Source organism: Carcharodon carcharias, chromosome 11, assembly GCF_017639515.1.
Source record: "Carcharodon carcharias isolate sCarCar2 chromosome 11, sCarCar2.pri, whole genome shotgun sequence".
Taxonomy (NCBI): domain Eukaryota; kingdom Metazoa; phylum Chordata; class Chondrichthyes; order Lamniformes; family Lamnidae; genus Carcharodon; species Carcharodon carcharias.
The window spans coordinates 39,927,603-39,944,631 of record NC_054477.1 but is presented as its reverse complement, the minus strand read 5'-3'; the positions used below and the strand labels follow the sequence as shown (position 1 = coordinate 39,944,631).

General features: G+C 43.2%; 1 protein-coding gene across 2 annotated transcripts in view; it reads left to right on the top strand.

The window, feature by feature from the left end:
• nbeaa (neurobeachin a) overlaps window positions 1-17,029 on the top strand; it is a 1,069,212-nt gene that overhangs the window by 1,020,645 nt on the left and 31,538 nt on the right. For both annotated transcript variants that reach the window (XM_041199054.1, XM_041199053.1), the window contains 2 exons: window positions 7,697-7,852; window positions 11,209-11,379. In XM_041199054.1, the coding sequence (XP_041054988.1) occupies window positions 7,697-7,852; window positions 11,209-11,379 (327 nt within the window). The remainder of the gene's footprint in view (window positions 1-7,696; window positions 7,853-11,208; window positions 11,380-17,029) is intronic.

The following is a 17,029-nucleotide window of genomic DNA, read 5'->3' as shown; positions in this document are numbered from 1 at the left end:
TTGTGGTCTCAACTTCACCTTCCTGTCTGCACCTCCATAAGCCTTGATGCCCCTGTATATCAAAAATCTATCTAACTTATCTTTGAATAAGTTCAATGACCAAGCCACTACTGCTGGATCGTCCATGCCAGTGTCTTTCACAACATCATATAAAAGGCATGCACTTGGTGGGCTACACTTTGAGGAGAACTCGGAGTACACAGTAATGTTGTGGAGGGTACTTGAAGTACACAGTAACGTTGTGGAGTGCACAGTTGGACGATTGGGCACATTGTACATTCTCCTTGCTAAAACTGGCCATGGAGCAGTCACTGGTGGAGGCGCTCACAGCCCCTTGCACTGTCATCATCCCAGTTTGGACCAGTCTCTCCCATGGTTCAAGCTAACAGTACAGCCTTCCAGCATGGGTTAGGAGAATGCCTACCCCTGAGCTGAGAGCACAGCATGCAGTCCAATCAGCAAAGATGCTGCAATCGGTCAGGTGGAGTGTGGCAGAGGCGGGTAGGGTTTTGGGCAGACATCTCTGACCATCCAAGTGGTGGCTAGCGCTCTCCAGAATGCATTAAGGGGCCTTCAGGCTTAACCAAGACATGTTCTTAGTACAGCCATGCTAACCCGCATGTCTCTATTTCATCCTTCAGGGTGGAGTACATCAGGATCATGGAGCCTGGTTACCTAGCTGTGTGCCTTATGGTTTACACAGAGTGAAGATGACTGAGAAGAGAGCAATGGAGGCGCTTGGCTGTGCAGAGGGAGGACCAGCACCCTCTGGAAGAAGGGGTGGCTGGAGCTCTTGCACAAGCCGCTGAAGAGCCAAAATGAGCCGTCGCTGGTCGGCGCCTAGGTTGACCCAGGGTCTGTAGATGCTGCCTTTCATTCCTGCAGATGACCAAAAACCAGTGTCGCCAAAAACTGTGCTTGTCTAGGGAACTGGTTGGTCACATTTGCCAGCTATAGCAGGATTTGGCGCTATGGGGACATGGAGGGCATCCACTACCACTGACCGTGAAAGTGAACTTGAAGCTCAATTTCTATGCCAGTGGCTCCTTTCAGGGCTCCATAGATGACCTCTGTGGGATATCATAAACATCCACACACAAATGCATCCATTAGGTCACAGATGTCATCTTCGTGAGGGCACTCAACTTTGTGCATTTTGCCCAGGACCAGGACAGCCACGATGCAAGACCGTTTGGATTTGCCCAGATCTCAGGTTTCCCACAGGTGCAGGGTGCCATTGACTGCACTCATGTGGCACTTAGACCTCCATTGCAACACGCGATCAACTATGTCAACTGCAAGGGATTCCATTCACTGAATGTGCAGCTGGTGGGTGATCGCCACAAATGCATCCTGCAGGTCTGCACACATTTTCCAGGGAATGTGCATGGCTCCTACATTCTCAGTCGGTCACAGATCCCTGAAGTCCTCTAGGGTCCACAGAAGCTGCATGGATGGCTCCTCGGGGACAGCGGTACCCACAAAGGACGTGGCTGATGACACCCATGTGGCGGCCTCAGACTGCACCAGAGCAAGGGTATAACAAGGCTCATGCTGCAACTCGCAACTTGGTGGAGCAGACCATCGGGATGCTGAAAATGAGGTTCTGGTGCCTGGACCAGTCTGGTGAAGCCCAGCAATATAGTCCACAGAGGGTGTCACACATCATCATCTGCTGTGCCCCTTACAGTCTGGCACTGCCCAAAACCCCACCCGCCTCTGCCACACTCCACCTGACCGATTGCAGCATCTTTGCTGATTGGACTGCATGCTGTGTTCTCAGCTCAGGCGTAGGTATTATCCTAATGGGGAGAGGAGCTGACTAAGGAGGAGATAGAGGTCTCCTTCAATGAGGAGGATGCCGACGGGGATGAGGATGAGGAGGTCCTCAAAGGTAACGATGACGCAGATGAGGCCCTCGCACTGGTCAGACGAGGCAGGCGTGCTCTGGAGGCCCTCATAGCTGCTAGATTTGTGGAGGATGATGACAACATGCAGTGAGGAGCCACCATAGATCCTCACATTGCATCTACGAAAATTTGACTCCAGCCTGGCTTTTAACAACATACATACCCTCTGGATAACACTACTGTCATGGAGATACAATAGAGGCCCTAATTATCACTCAGTTATGGGAGGATTATGACGACGTGCAGTGAGGAAATTCCATAGATCTTCACATAGCCCCTGAGAATGTCTGACTCTTGCCTGGCTGAGGCAGCTCACTTGTGCTCTGTGATTAGGATCATATCATAGAGACGCAACCATGAAACTTTAAAAGCATCTGATCCTTTGTCCGCCTTCAGCACCTGACCCTTTTAGGAGCACAGCGTCACTGGTCACAGATGCTGAAGAGATGGGGGCCAGCCCCACCTTAAAGGTGCTGAATGCACACAGAGAGAATGATGGTACGCTGTGACGCCTTCCTACAACATTGAGGCAGCAACGACAAGCACCGTCAGTTTACAGGCATCAGTAATATGTCCAGGGAGTGTGAGGCCGGACCATCATTTTAGTTTGAAGGCCGCACAAAGCACAGGGAAGAGGCCCTGGACTGAGACACCTGCCTTTATCTTGTGCAGAAAGGTTTCACATCTCAGTGACATGAACACTGCTCATCAGAACAAGGAGCTACAGGCAGGGAGACATTCTTGGGAGTTTATTGACAATAGTGAACAGTATGTACAATTGATTAACACCCATGCCCAGGCTGTGCAATTACACCTTCTTAACCTTCCTAACCCTGCTGCTACGTCTTGGTGTTCCCTGGCCAAGCACGGTGAGGTGGAGGGCACCTGCTGACTGCTACACCCTGTCGGTGATGACCTTGGTAGGCGTCCTCTAGAGGGCTGAGACCTGGAGAGCTCTGGCCTGCTTTCAGGGTCCTGCTGTGTGGTAGTGGCAGCCTCCTTGGCTTGTGGAGCTGGAGCTGCTGAGGTCACAGGAAGAAGGCCCCATCTCTTCAGCATCTATGACCAGTGATGCTGTGCTCCTAAAAGGGTCAGGTGCTGAAGGCGGACAAAGGATCAGATGCTTTTAAAGTTTCATGGGGCCAGACACTGCCGGAGTCACCTGGATGGATGGCCTTGGGGGTACATCTGCTGATCCTTCCCCTATGGTGTCCCAGGGCCCCTGGCTGAGTCCTTGAAGAGAAAGGGTAGCTGGGATTGAGATTGCGCTGCCCCACACCCCTCTTGCGTACACACTATTAGAGGCCAACTATGGCGTCAGCAACGGAGTTGAGCCTGCGCACCAGGGCAGGGGCAATGTCCTGGACCGGTGTCCCAATGGCGGCCACCATCCTACCAGTGCTGACCTTGGTGCATTGGCATGCTGGCGCTATTACCTCAGCCTAAAGGCGGACAGACTCCTCCAACATGCCTTGCAATCTGAGGAGTATAGTGGCATCCCTCCCTGATGTTCCCTAGCTTGCCTTTGCAGCTCTAGCAACTGTGACATGACCGAGTCCGGAGGCTCGTCATCTGACTCAGACTCTGCAAATTTCTGGCCTCCAGCAGTCCTCTAAGTGCCGGACATTTGGGAAGTTCCTGCTGCTGCTTGCTGCAGATCAGACAGTGCGATGTGCTCACCAGATTGTGATCCTGATGCCTACTGTAAAGCTAGGTCCCACCAAGGTGTATGTCTGCGCTGGTGGAGGGTGTGGGTGAGCGCTGTGATGGGATTTCAAGGAGGGTGCCTCCAGATTTCTCTATAGAGGTTTCTTTGGGCATTATTGGAGGCCCTGGGGTCGTGGACTCCGTCGGCTGTTTCCCAGGTATGCCCGTGGAAGCAAGGCGAGATAATTAGTGCATGGCAGTGGCCTGTGACACATCAGGCACAGCATGGTTGTCTGATGTTGGATGTTGCACTGTTTGATCCTCACCTGGTACAGCAATGCCAACCTCACAATCAGCACAGGAACGGTCCAGATCTTCGCCGGTCAGCTGGATGGCTCTGTTTGCAGAATCTGTGAGTGTCTTAAGGCATTCAGACTCAGACTCAGACCAGACTGCAACCTCTCCCTCTTGTTGTGTGTCAGCTTGTCCTGCATGAATAGAGATGGAGAGAGTGTAAGCAGGACGTAGGCTAAATGATAAGTGTGCCTGGCATATGTGGGTGGTGAGTGGTCTAATGGATGGGATGAGGACAATGAAGGTGTGTGTGAGAGAGTGAATGGTGATATCCCTTGAACAGGCAGTGGGTGAGGGCCCTGTGGAAGTGTGAAGAGTTTGTGAGTTGAGAGTAATGGGAAGAGTAACTTACCCTGGCAGAACGGAGGAGATCAGTCATCCTTTTGCGGCAATGGGTGGCTGTCCTCTTTTGAAAGGCATTGGCACTGACCACCGCTGCCACTGCCTCCCAAGCAGATTAGTGAGGTTGCTGCCCATCCTGCGGCCAGAGCGGGGGTAGAGGACATCATGGCGAACCTCCACTGCGTCCAAAAGGCTTACAGGGGACGTATCATTGAACCTGGGGGCTGTAGTCTTTTTGCCTTTCAGAGCCATGTCTCCTTTGCAGCAGTTGTGTGTTGGAAGCGCTGCGATGTGCGCATGGCTGGACTTTAAATATGGTGCCTGGTGTGCTGATGTGGCGAGGTGGTGGCGTGACAGGCGAATGAGAGCCCGCCCGCCATGGAAACTGCGTGTTTCTTGGGAATGCATAATTAATGTACCATGGTGTCTTGGTCAATATGTTTACTCACATTTCAGCCACCGCTCTCATCTATAAAAGCTGCAAGAACTTTGAACCTGTTGCACAATTGCAAAGGCTGAGGCTCCTCCATTTCTGTCATCTCAATCCCCTTACCTGAATCACCTGAAGTCACATCTCCTGTCCCTGACCATTGATCACATCAGAAGACCCTATCGTGTTACTATTTTCTGGAGCAAAGTGTCCAGGTAACATTCCTCCTACTTGATGCATTGCAGTATCCATAGCTTGGCTTCCAGCTCAGTGACCCTGAACTGAAGCTCCTCAAGCCATAGACACTTACTACAGATGTGGTTGCCTTGGATCACAGTGGTCTCCAGCAGCACCCACATACTGTAGCCGCAACACATCGCCTGCCCTATCATCCTTATTATGTGTTAATTAATTTATTTTCCTTAATTTATAATTAATAAAGCCTCCTGCTAATAAGCTTAATTAGTGCTTGTAAACCATATAATTGTTATTACAATAATTGTAAGGTTTAATAACAATTATATGACCTGAGTTTCAGAAAGGGAATTAGGAAGAATACTCACCCACAAATCACTTACTTGGTTCCTTCAGACATCACACTTTGATTTTCTCAGAAAGCAGTCGGTATCCTCTGAAGTGACAGGCAGGCCTCTCCCACTCTCCTCGTGCTTTTTTTTCCTGTGTCTCTGCCACTTTCACACTCTTTTATCCTGTGACTCTCTGCCACTCTCCTTGCTCTCTTTTATCCTGAGTCTCTTTGCCACTCTCCTCGTACTCTTTTATTCCTAGGTCTCTGCCACTTTCCTTGCACTCTTTTATTCCTGTGTCTCTGCCACTCCCCTTGAGCTCTTTTATCTCGTGTCTCCGCCACTCTTCTCACGCTCTTTTATCTCACGCTCTTTTATCTTGTGGCTCTCTGCCGTTCTCCTCACATTCTTTTATTCCTGGGTCTCTGCCACTCTCCTCATGCTCTTTTATCCTGTGTCTCTATCACTCTCGAGCTCTTTAATCCTGTGTCTCCATCACTCTCGAGCTCTTTTATCCTGTGTCTCTGCCACTCTCCTCCAGCTTTTTTATCCTGTGTCTCTGCCACTCTCGAGCTCTTTTATCCTGTGTCTCCGCCGCTCTCTTTGTGCTCTTTTATCCTGTGTCTCTGTCATTCTTGAGCTCCTTTATCCTGGGTCTCCGCCACTGTCCTCATGCTCTTTTATCCCTGTGTCTCCCCTGCTTTCCTTGTGGTCTTTTTTTTGTACTGTTATACCTTGTAGCATTGTGCAAGTATCTTCACCTCATTGGCTCCTGTTGTTCCTGAAAAAGGCCTAGCACCACCTTTTTATGGGCAACTGGGAATAAGTAATAAATTCTGGCCTTGCCATCAACATCCATTTTCTGAGAATGAATAGGGAAGAAAAGTCATATCAAAGATGTACACACTTCTTATTACTTTTATACCTAAAATAAATTTCTAGCCCCATGGTTTTCATTCTGGTATTGACTAAAATAATGGAGGCAATTTTAACATAACCCACTCTGGAATACTAACTGGATTGGATTAGCTGCTCATCTTACACTGCACCTAATTTTATTTTCCACATTGGAGTGTAAAACAGTGATGTGGGTCTGACCTTATCCTGTTAATTTTCCACTAGGCAGTTTAGGTTAAAATTACACCAATAATCTTAAAATCTCTAATCTCTGTGAAAACTGGTCTGAGAAGGGAATAGATTTATAATGTTGTTCCTTAAAAGCAAACTTTTTAACTATTTGCAGCATTTTTAAGGATTTTTACATTTCTAAAACCTATCACTTCCTGTATTGTATTTCCTTCCAAAGTTGTAATTTCAAAAGAGATGGGGTTGCACTATATAGGACGCAAAGCAAACAACAGTTTTGGTTATATCCACATACATAGTTCAATCTTTGATTGGGAAACACTAAGCTTGTAGTTTGTATATAAAAAATTACAATTCTCCAACGTAAGTTTGATTGGGTAAAATATTTGAGAACTAAGAAAGGCTTTCTTATTTTAGGGTAAGTAACTAACATGGCATTCAGGTGTGGTTAGATTTTTGATTAAGAGATGAAAACATTTATAAGGTAAACTTGGATTAGATTTTTATCTTTACCACCTGGATGGTAATCTGAGAGAGTGGACCATTCACTCATTGCAGTACCTAACCAATACTTGTTCCACTGAAATGAATGGAATGAAAACCCAGCGAGTTATATAAAGAGTGGACAATCCACCTCACCAGATTATCATGCAGGCAGTGAAGACAAAAATCTAACTCTATTTCCTAGCAAAATCTTATTTGTTAAATTACACAAAAATGAGAATATGTTGTTCTTTCATTCTACTGTTTAGGACAGAGGAAGCTGAATCCAAGGACTCCTTAGATGTGGTTTGATACCCATGATCACCGTCAATCTAGGAATCAGTGGGTTCCCTAACGTGTGCCTGTTGTTAGGTTCATGACATATGGTTACTGGGTTTTAACTTTGTATTTATGCCTCTGCTTCTGTCATTCCAAGGTCTCTCTCAATAGAAGGACATGTTTTCTTTAGCTCCCAGAATGATTGTTCTATGAGAGGTTACTAAATCATTCTGTCTGGTAGATATAAGCTACTACTCTTGTTTTATTTTCATTTGAAAAGCATCAAAGTTTGGCCTTGCATGTCAAATTGTTTTTCTTCTGTCATGAGTGCCTAAGTTTGCTGTTTTTAAAACTTCTTTGAAGAAGATGAAAAAACTTCAGTGGGAAATAAGTGCAAAAGTAAAGCTAAACCAGCCTGATTTACTGGGAGGAGCAAATGTTTGTACACATCAGATAAAAGCCCTTCTCAACAACACGCTTTTAAGTTCATATCTGTAGTACTTGTGCCCAGATTAAGCAGATAAGCAAGGTGAAAATTATCTGTTTGTTGAGAAGCACCTGACCAGAATGTAATTCGCCCTTTTGTGTTTGAGCTCAGTATGAACTTGAAATTGTTTTTCTTTGTTTTCTCCTCACAGCCAATAATGCTGGTGTGAACAAGAGGCAGATCACGGACCTTGTGGATCAGAGCATTCAGATTAACGCACACTGCTTTGTTGTGACAGCAGATAATCGGTACATCCTCGTTTGTGGATTCTGGGATAAGAGTTTTCGAGTGTACTCAACAGAAACAGGTAAGTGACAGTACCAAGCGGCTTCTATAAATTCACTGTCAAAATTAAGGATTGTAGTTTGAAAATTAGAGCAACCAATATATTAATTTCAATGTAATCATGCTTGTGATATAGGGTTAACATATCATCTCTTTATTGTGCCTCCTTGTAATGTGGCAATGCACTCTAGAGACATTTGTGCTCATTATTTACGGCTTTCAGCCAAAAAGGCCAAATTATAGTTTCTTGATAGAATAGCATAAGCATCAGATTTTTTTTACAAAATGGGAAGATTAATCCAAGCCTTGTACTATCCAGGAGGCACATTATTCAAATCTAAATTTTGGCCCCAAAATATGCCGATACTCTTAACGTAACCACTTTTAAAGCTAGCTTTACTCCCTGCAAGTTTTCATTTAAAACAGTATTTTTTTTAAACAAGCTGCAAAAGGAAGATGGAAAACACTTACACTGCAAATGAAAACATAAATCAAAATATGAATTCTAGTAAGGAAAGCTAATTAATAATTTCTGATGAGTTCTAACTGAAAAGTTACTCGTTTAACAATTTAAGATGCTAACTGGCGTTTGTGTTTTCTCAGCTTATTCTATTTATACTTCAGCTTTTTAAAAATCATTTATTTATTAAATTATTTGATATAAAGGAATAATCTCTTTTGGCTTCCAAAAGTGATCAATGTATGTTACAACCGGGATGTGAGGAGTGCGCAAATTATCAAGCCCCACTACTCTGCAGGTTGGACCATTAATTTAAATGTTTAATTTTCTCACCAAAATGGCCAGAAGAAAAGAGACTCTGACCAGACTTCTTTCAATAAACTCAGAATGATTAAGTTATTTTAAAAAAAACTCCTTTTAAGCAAGCTTCAAGAACTGGCTGACACATGATTGTAATCCGGAAGTGTAACTAACTGACCCTTTTAAACTTCCCCAGCACACACACGTACACAGACAAACAAAAGACACACAGGTAGTCTCTGCAGAGTCAAGCAGATGAAAAAAAACTTTCATAGAAAGAAAAAAAAATTAAAATTCACTAAGGTTTGATGCTGTAGGTCTGAAGTTCCCTCGAGTGAAGATGTGCCTCTAGGCCCTGTAGATATCGGGAAGTTCACCAATGATGCTTCAGCATGGGAGGAGTAAAGCTGGACCAATTCTTCTTGTCTCAGCTAGATTACCTGGCTACAGGTCATGAACCACGCACGTTTTCACAAAGCAGAGAGGGAGAGGGAGCTAGTGAGGGTAACCTTCTATTCTCAGCCTTTCTCCAACAAAACTGAAAGCAAAACCACAGATTCAAATTTAAGACAAAAATAAAAATACCTGGAAAAACTCAGCAGGTGTGGCAGCATCTACGGAAAGGAACACAGTTAATGTTTCGAGTCAATATGACGCCTCAACAGAACTTTAAGGTTTGCCTCTGCCATGTGATTGACTTTTTGTTTTCTAGCTTTTCATTAATTAAAGTGTTTTGCAGTTCAAAGCAAACAAACACTCATTTTCAAGTGCCACATAGCTCAGGTGATTGCTTGGAAAGAGGCCTGCTGGTTGACAGCTCCAAGGTGAACTTCTGACCCTTTTAAAAAAAAAACTCTCAGGCAGCCTCCAATACCTAAAGAATGCAATGCCCTTGCATATTTTAAAAAGTAAAATCCAGTTTAAAGAGATATGATTCGAACACCCCTTATTTCTGTTGCCATCTCTCCGCATTGACTTCAGCCACCATTTTTCATCTATGAGCTGAGAAAAAGACTTTTGTAAGTGTATTTGACCATGTGGGATATCACAGTTGAGCTTGACCTTCTCTTCAACTGACAACATGCAACAACAATTTGTTTTTTAACCTTTGGAGAGGCGTTGGAGAGGAATGGTGTGATCAGCCATGTCAAAGGCTGCAGTTGAATCAAGAAGGACAAGGAGGGATAGCTTACCTTTGTCACCGTCATTTAGGATGTCATTTGTGACCTTGATAAGAGTGACTTTGGTACTGTGGCAGGGACGGAAATTTAATTGGAGGGATTCAAGCATGGAGTTTCAGGAAAGATACACATGGAGGTGGGAGAAAACAAGAAGTTTAAGGACTTTAACGAGGAAAGGAAGGTTGGAGATGAGTCAGTAATTGCCATGGGCAGAAGAATAATGGCTTGCCTTTTTGAGAAGCGGGTGATAACAGCAGATTTGAAGGAGAGGGGGACAGTACCTGAGGAGAGCAAATATTGACTAACATGTGGACCAGAAAGGGAAGTTAGAAGGGCAGTGGCTTAATGGGAATAGGGTTAAGAGAGCAGGAGAAGAGTCTCTTGGAAAAGAAGGGGGGAGAAAGCAGAGAAACCAGAGAAAAATATCAGTTCAGAACTAGTGCAGCAGGAACCTTAGAGAAAGTTTAGCCAGGTGGGTTAGTAGAAAGAAGGGAAGTGTGCACTGTGTACAATTCAATTCACCATATTATAAAAAAGATATTGAGGTGCTGGAGAGGGTGCAAAAAGGATTTACAAAGATGATACCAGAAATCCAGAGATTTACCTATCAGGAAAGGATGAACAGACTGTGTCTGTTTTCTCTTAAGTCATGTCTCAGTCATCTCTTCTAAGAGAAATCTTTAAAATTATGAAAGGTTTTGATAGAGTAGACACAGATGGAATGTTTTCAGTTGTGGGGAAGAGCAAAGCTAGAGGCCAATAATATAAGACAATCACCAAAAAATCAAATAAGGAATTCAGAAGAAGTTTCTTTAACCAGAGTAGTGAGAAAGTGGTTGAGCTGAATTGTATAGTTGCATTTAAGAGAAGGCTAGATAAATATGTGAGGGAAAAGGGAATAGAGGGTTAAGCTGATATAGTTAGACAAGGAAAGGCAGGAGGAGGATCAAGTGGAGCGTAAATGCTAGCATGAACTGGTTTGGCTGAATGGTCCGTTTCTGTGTTGTATATCCTGTCTGATCTGCATTTGGAGCCTTCCCACAGCAATGCAACTGAAATCAAAAACTCAGTAGAATGTGAGATTCTATTTTGAGGTGCTTGCTGCTTGTTAGTACACTAATGCACTGTTCCACTGAATATGCATGCCTCTCTTTAATTCACAGGTATAAAGAAAAACTTCTCATTATTTTGATATTTTAATATTTAAGCCAATTTTACTTTATCAGAGGTTTCCTGAACAATTATTGTTGGAAACTATCCAAGCTTTCTAAGGTTTTTGATGGAAATAGCGCAACAGTGAAATATTTCCAAAATTTGATGTCCATGCTTGTAAACAAAACTTATAAAGGATTGAGCCAAAGTATACTGTAGTATAGCTACACCATCCATTCTCTTATGTTACAGTTCAATAAAACCTAACTTCATAATTATTTTTAGGCAAATTGACACAAATCGTGTTTGGGCACTGGGATGTGGTCACATGCTTGGCCAGATCTGAGTCCTATATTGGTGGAGACTGTTACATTGTCTCAGGTTCTCGCGATGCCACGCTTCTTCTATGGTACTGGAGTGGCCGACATCACATCATTGGAGACAACCCTAACAATAGTAAGTAGCCTTTAAAAGGAAGAACTGTCACTTAATGTTGTGCTTTTTGTAAAAAGCTTAATATAGCAGGATGATTAGAGCTTACTTGTCAAGCTTCCCAAAAAACAAAATAAGAGCTATGAACGTGTGGAAGAAATATAAATGCCAGAACTAATAATTAGCTGTTTTAGGTGCTAGAATTTGCATTAATGAGTTTTCAGCAGTCTTGGGACATTAATTAAGATTTGTAGTTTGACTGTATGTCTTCCAATCTGTGAAATGAGGTTTGTTGCAGATCATAATTGGAGAGAGTTAATAAGTTTTATTTAAGCTACTTCACATTCACAGAAATCATGTTAAAGACAAAGGGAAAGATTTGTAATGTTTTTGAAACTACTTTATCTAGTTAACAAATTTATCGAATGTATTCTTTTATGGTAAATCACATAACATCTTTCACAAGTGCAGTAATCCTGCTATAGACATCCACGCATCTCTCATACCAAGTAGCTCTTCTGTCTGAGAGGAAATAATTTAGCATTATAATATTTAGTAGAAGAAATAAAGCCTGAAAAGGCAAACTGCTCCTAATGATTTTATAATAATGTATATTCACATTGAATATCGTAAATGAGCTAAAAAGGTTTCTTAAAATAAATTTAACTTGGTAACTGATTCTTATTTCTAAACAAAGGTGTACAAATATTTCAATACACTGCAAGTGTTAAAACAAACAAGCATACTATGTATGTATTTGTTAATGGTTTCCAATTGTTTTGAGATCAGCAATAAAAAGTGTCAGAAAGGTTGGTAGCAAACATATTATGCCATCATATCTAAATGCTAACGCATGCAAATAGATGAAGAAGCAAACTGATGGCTTTCTTTCTGTTACAAAACTAAACTGATTTTAATAATCTCACATTTGTAGCTACTTTGCAACTTAATGCTTTCCTGTGGATCTTATCACACTGGCTGATAGTGTTGGTGGAGTGAGTGCTGTAAAACAGTACTGTGGAGCCTTACCTGTTTGCTTATTCAGCAGTGTGACATAGCTTTTTATAGCCTTACTTTTGAATCCCAAAGCATGCTCCCTGTGAAAATGATAGCGATCTCATGGCAATGACTGAGGCTGTAAATTTGATATTCATAGTTTACTTAGAGGGCTCCATTTTAACTCTCCCCATCTGTTAGAAAACATGTAGGGGGTTAGTTAACATGGAGCAGGGGTTTACTCATGCCTTTGTCTCCCCAATCTGGCTGGCTGCAATATGAAATCGCATGCTGCATGGGCACTGCGCAAAACAGGTGTGGCTTCATTACATAAGTAAAAATTTGGTTCTGATTACGTTATCAGGGCCGAAACTTGAGGCCTAATTGAGGGTGTAATAATAGCTTATCCGCCAGGGAGAGAGTCAAGGCCAGAAGAGGCCCAGCAAGGACAGCTGGTTATCACTCAGGAGTTAAAACTGAACCCAGAATTTCCAACCAAGATATTTTCTTACATGGTAGTTATTGAATGTTACCTATTGATTGTTTTTCATTTGGAGCTGTTCTGTTATCCTATGAAAGGAATCATTGTTATCCTATGAAATGTATAGTAATTGTTGAATAATTGAAAGTAAAATGCTGAAATAGTCATTTAATGAATAAAGAGGAAAATTCTGTCTGCACCTGAGAGAAAATTTGTATGCGGGGACAGAGTGTGTCTGAAATGCACAACTTGCTTACAATTTAGGTGAGCTTGAATTATTTGGACTTCATTGGTAAATCTTATATTTGGTTGCTGCAGTACATTGTCATCAAATATCACCTTTATAGGTTTTGAAAATGAAGCTGTGATAGATCTGGTGCCAGATGCTTTAATCTGATGCAGAGCAATTCACAACTGAAAAAAAAACTAATTTAAAAGTGATAAAAATTAATTTGCACTCTCTAATTGAAGCTGGTGCCCTATGTTGAAGAGCTGCAAGACTCCGACATCTTATGTTGAAATAGGAGCTGATTGAATCTTTTTTTGTCAGGCAGGTGTGTTGCACTTGGCCAAGAATCCTCCAGAGCATTTCCTGCAATATATTACATTCAGCCTTTGACTGCTGTTCTCTTGAAGGGATCAATTCAATTCACACTGTGTCCCAAGGGCATGAAAGTCCATTGATTAGAGGGATTTCACCTGACATTTCTCATTAGACAACTCCAAAGAGCACGCATCCATGCATTTTTTGTTTTTGTTTTGGGGGGAGGGTTGTGATCCAAAGTAAACTTATGTATTGCATTAATGTGTCATTCATATTTAATTTAGTTCATATGATCTATAACAGGTCATTTATTTTTAGAATCCACAAACCATTGCATTTTATTGTCACTTTTTAAGTATAATTATTATTTTTTAGAAGTTTGGTTTTTTTCCCATTGTTTTGGTTTCTAGTTTCTGCCCTTTCATAGACAAGAGGACTAGGCAGGCAGGTAACCCCTTATCATTCACTGGCAGATACATTACAGCAGCCTAAAGTGACTTGCTGCCTGATTTTTTTTCTACTTTCCTTCCCTGTAAGGAATGATAAACCTCAACTCGATGCCTCCCCCTTATGGCCCGACCCTTACTGAGATTATGAACACCCTTTGTGGACTCTGCCAACTGCCAATCTGCATTGTACTTTGCATGGTGCATTTTGTTGTTACACCATCTTTAATCACAATGATTTGACTTTTAGATAATATTTCAGAAAAATTGCTTCTGATAATTCTAACTTAAATATCATTAATTATGAAATTGTGTTTATACTATTAAAATCTAAGTAATTGTTAAAATCGCTGTCAATATATAGAGCCATGAGGGAACGTAGCTTCAGTTTTATAGCATTTAATCAATCAGCTTTTGGAGGCTTTAAAAATAATGAAATCTGAACATCTTTGTTGAGGCTGTATAGTCTTACCACAAATGTCTTGTGTTGACAATGAATGTAATCCTAAAAGAGAACAGTAGCTTTTAGTTTATAAATTATTTATGAATTACGTTAAGAGGACTTCAGTTGTTTGCAGATGAAATTATGCAGTACCCTCTTAATTGTTTCATTCAACCTCTCAAACTGGCACTCGAACAACTCCACAACAAAAATGAATATTAATCAGCTGTTGACATTTCTAAATCATATTAACCACATTCATTATATATGCAGTCATCTGCATTTTACCAGCTCTGATCTGATTTGTTGAACTAGATTATCTTCTCTGATACAGTGCCACATAGCTTCCTAGACCGGGATTTAATGGAGCTCTCCAGAGCAGGTGAGGTGGTGGGTGGGCCCACTTAATCACAGGTGAGGCCACGCAGCCCATAGAACCACAGAAAGAGGCCATTCAGCACATCGTGTTTGCGTCGGCCAAAAAAGACAAGAAAAAAACCAGCTGCCCATTCTGATCCCACCTTGCAGCACCTGGTCCATAGCCTTGCATATTACATCACTTCAGGTGCTGACTCAGGCCCATTCCCACCAGTGGAAAAACTGACCCCCATTTAATCAGCGACAGGAATGGGCTGACGTGGGGAACCAGCCTACTGGCTAATTAAGCTCATAATGAGCCACTTAATGGCCATTATCCCTTTGCCCAGTGGGATTTAGTGGTGGCTCAAGGATTCTCCTGGACACACGTGGGTCTCCCATGCTTCCTAAAGGCCAACCAGCAAACCCTGTCAGGTTTGTTGTCGGCTTCCCAGAGTTGGGGTGGGGGAGGGGCCTTCTTTCAAGGGCACTTAGTGCCCAATCGAGGGACGTGACATCAGGAAGGGGTTGCCCATTGAGAGCCACCCTCACACTAAACCCCCCTTCCTCGCCAGTGACACCTACTTGCCTAACATCAACCAGCCCACATTCACGTGTCTCAAGGGATCCAGCAATGATCCCTGGTGAAAGACTCAGCACATTACCTGCAGCAGGCACTGCTCCCCGTAGCACTGCTGGTAATGTAAAACTACCAGCCTCTGATTGGCTGGCAGCTCCCGGAGATGGGATATCCCCCTTGCTGGGGACCTATTTCTGTGGGAAACGTGTTACTGCCAGTTCCTGATTGCACTTAAATAATGTAGGGCACCCCTTGGAGGCGTAACACGGGTTCCCTACCAGTTCTTCCAGCAGTTCTTCCCCTAATGCTTTACCAAAAAGTTTACTGATTACAGAAAACCAGTTGTAGTTTGGCACAGTGTGGGACTAATATTGGTTTCTGTTGACGTTTGTAATACAGCAAATGTAATGATCAAGTGTAATGTCACCCTGATTTAGCTCTACCTCAATTTCATCTGATCTTCGTGTGTTTTTTTTTATTCATTCATGGGATGCGGGCATCGTTGACTAGGCTAGCATTTATTGCCCACCCCTAATTGCCCTTGAGCTGCCTTCTTGAGCTGCTGCAGCCTATGTGGTGTAGTTACACCCACAGTCTGTTAGGGAGGGACTTCCAGGATTTTAACCCAGCAACAGTGAAGGAACAACGATGTATTTCCAAGTCAGGATGATGAGTGGCTTGGTGGAGAACTTCCAGATAGTGGTGTTCCAGTGTGTCTGCTCCCTTGGTCTTCTAGATGGTAGCGGTTGTGGGTTTGGAAGGTGTTGTCTAAGGAACCTTGATGGGTTCCTGCAGTGCATCTTGTAGATGATACACACTGCTGCTATTGTTCATCGGTGGTGAAGGGAGTGAATATTTGTGGATCAATCAAGCAGGCTGCTTTGTCCTAGATGGTGTCAAGCTTCTTGAGTATTGTTGGAGTTGCACTCATCCAGGCAAGTGGAGAATATTCCATTACACTCCTAACTTGTACCTTGTGGACAGGCTTTGGGGAGTCAGGAGCTGAGCAGGATTCTGAGCTTCTGGCCTGCTCTTGTAGCCACAGTATTTATATAGCTAGCCCAGTTCAATTCCTGGCCAATGGTAACCCTCAGGGTGTTGATAGTAATGCCATTGAATGTCAAGGGGTGTTGGTTAGACTCTCTCTTGTTGAAGGTGGTCATTGTCAGGCACTTGTGTAGCACTAATCTTACTTGCCATTTGTCATCCCAAGCCTGGATATCCCAAGCCAGGCCTTGCTACATTTGGACATGGACTGCTTCAGTATCTGAGGAGCCGCGAATAATGCAGAACATTGTGCAATCATAAGCGAACATTCCTGGAGCTGAGATGATTGACCTCCAGCAATGACAACCATCTTCCTTTGTGCTAGGTATGACTTCAACCAGTGGAGTTTTCCCCCGATTCCCATTGACTCCAGTTTTGCTTGGGCTCCTTGATGCCACAGTCAATTGCAGCCTTGGTGTCAAGGGCAGTCACTAATCACCTCAGGAGTTGAGATCTTTTGTCCATGTTTGAACCAAGGCTGTAAGGAGGTCAGGAGCTGAGTGGCTCTGGCGGAACCCAAACTGGGCAGGTTATTGCTGAGCAAGCGCTGCTTGATCACATGGCTGATGACCCCTTCCATTACTGTTGATGGGGAATAGACTGATGGGGTGGTAATTGGCCGGGTTGGATTTGTCCTGGTTTTTGTGTACAGTGCATACCTGGGCAATTTTCCACATAGCTGGGTAGATGCCAGTGTTGCAGCAGTACTGGAATAGCTTGGCTAGGGTCCTGGCAAGTTCTGGAGCACAAGTCTTCAGTACTATTGCCAGAATATTGTCAG